The 2500-nt window shown below is 31.0% G+C and overlaps 1 protein-coding gene across 2 annotated transcripts in view; it reads right to left on the minus strand.

Annotated features, from left to right (window-relative positions):
• Positions 1 to 1486: 1486 nt before the first annotated feature.
• LOC145242001 (protocadherin beta-15-like) overlaps positions 1487 to 2500 on the minus strand; it is a 263875-nt gene continuing 262861 nt past the window's right edge. For both annotated transcript variants that reach the window (XM_080104889.1, XM_080104888.1), the window contains one exon: positions 1487 to 1968. In XM_080104889.1, the coding sequence (XP_079961015.1) occupies positions 1933 to 1968 (36 nt within the window). In that variant the 3' untranslated portion in view covers positions 1487 to 1932. The remainder of the gene's footprint in view (positions 1969 to 2500) is intronic.

Consider the following 2500-nt stretch of genomic DNA (forward strand, 5'->3'; position numbering starts at 1 on the left):
TAGTACAAAACTTTGTGGAAATTCCAAGATTTACATTTTTCTTTTTATAACTCTTGTTTATTTCATTCTGAATCTCTTCATTACAGCAATTTTGTTAAAGGGATGGCAATTTTATGATTTTATGGTTTCATAAAAATCTACTTTCTCACCAACTCGTCAGATGTGATTTCCCTTCGATGTTACCAACACAAAGTTAATTTTGTACATGATAAACCAGGTGTGTTCGTTTAGGGAAAAGGATTTCCATCCCCACGTTGTTACAGGCCAGAGCAAACGTGGGAATTGAATTCCTTTTCTCCAACGTGGAGATGGAATTCCCTTTGCCCAAACGAACAGACCAGGTTTATCATTTAGAAAATTATCTTTTTGTTCGTAACATCGAATAGAAATCACATCTGACGAGTTGGTGACAAAGGAAGCTTTTATGAAAACATAAAATCATAAAATTGCCATCCCATTAACGAAACGGTTGTAGTGAAGAGATACAAGATAAAATAAACAAGAGATAAAAAAGAAAAAAATGTAAGTCTTTGAATTTCAACAAAGTTTTGTACTATATATATATATATATATATATATATATATATATATATATATATATATATATATATATATATATATATATATATACGTGTCTCTGTAAATTATTATGTTTTTCCACGTATGCCACTAGAGAAGTATTCCAGGATTACGGGAGGTAATTATTCTTTATTTTGAAATTTCGAGTAGTCTTCCGCTCTGTAACAGGCCAATCGATGGAATTTACCTATATATATATATATATATATATATATATATATATATATATATATATATATATATTTATATTGAGAATTATGTGTCTCGAAAAACTACTTATGCAGAATATAGACATGCTATATTTTAAACAAGTAAAATTCAATTTTTACGGTATGTTTTGTTACGTCAGAGTACAGAATAGTTACAAAACGCCTTCCTCCCCATGTTAAACATGGGTTTCTAAATAACAACATTATTATTTCAGCACGGTCCGTATTTTATACATGTACAGGCTAAATAAACCCATTAATCCATAATGACATAATGATTTACCTCCCTTTCATTAGAACTCATTAATCGACTTTAAATTTCTAAAAACTGAAACAAAATAAGTGTTTAACTTGTATTAAAGTAAAAAGCAATAATAGCTTAACAAGTCTTATCAACTTTTATGGTTAATGGAAAAAGTTTTAATGAGATTGACTGACAGAGCTTCCACGAGAACGTTTCCAAGGCAAGTACAAAACGTTTGTCGACTTCTTTTTTTTTTTTTAAATTAAAATTGATGATTTTGTGTCTTGAAAATCTGCGTGGACATACAAGCGATTTAATCATTAAAAACTTAATGAAAATCTTGTTCAAATAAAATGACAAAAGAACCAATCATGTGAAAGTCTTAGTACCTTAGATTATGGAATATTTGTTGTAAATTCAGAAATATTTTATTGTTTTATTTTCGTTCATATTGTTTTATTTTCGCGTGTTTTATATAAAAGTCTTTGAATCTCTGATTTGGATTGCAATATTTTTTGTGTTGCATTAAAAATCTGATCTATATGGAACCGCTAGGGTCTTTGATTTGTATGAGTTGTTTTCCGTTGGGCAATCGATGGATTGTGGGTAGGGGCTGGTAACCGTTGTAGGGGCTGCTGTATAAGAACTTCTTTCCTTGTATCTGTGTCTGCGACTGTATCTGCGATGCTGTCTTTGAAAACGATCTGCCTGAGGTGAAACTATTTAATGGTGCTTCCTCCGGGTGCACGCCGCCTGTTGCCACCTGCCGACATTGGGTGACCTGACATAAGTCTCGTTTTAGCTCGACCTTTGTGTTGATGGTTTTGTCCGCAGGAAGGCTGAGGGTTCGTTGTAAATTTTTCAGGTCGGTTATGTTCGTGTGGATTTGTCCGGCACGGATCATGGAAGACAGACGTCTTTGGACAGCAATAAGTTCTGGAAAAGAAAATAAAATAAAAAGAAATGAAAAATGGTAAAATGATGTAACCAAAGTCTGAGTTTTTTTAGAATACTATGTGTTCTTTTTGAATCGTCTGATCTATTTCCTGTTTCTTTTGTTTCAGCTCGTTTGACTCTATCGTCTAGTGGTCTTCACCATTTCGCTGTTTTGATACCTCATTCTAATACAGCTCTCTATTCTAGTAGCTTCTTTACAAGAACTGCAGGCTTATGAAACTCATTTTCTGCTGAATCTTTTCCACTATAGTCTTAAAGGTTAAAACTCCTAATACAATACAATACTATATATATATATATATATATATATATATATATATATATATATATATATATATATATATATATATCTCAGAATGCTGAGGTGAATATTGATTATTGAATTCTATGGTATCAAATTTAAAAAAAATATTTTTAGGGTGCTATTTTAGGGTAATATTTTTATACAAATTAGAAAAGCATTTCATCCAAGGCATGAAAATTGTTAAACAAAATGTTTTTACTATAGGCT

The sequence above is a fragment of the Euprymna scolopes genome, chromosome 21 (genome assembly GCF_053919585.1).
Source record: "Euprymna scolopes isolate OS-2025 chromosome 21, ASM5391958v1, whole genome shotgun sequence".
Taxonomy (NCBI): domain Eukaryota; kingdom Metazoa; phylum Mollusca; class Cephalopoda; order Sepiida; family Sepiolidae; genus Euprymna; species Euprymna scolopes.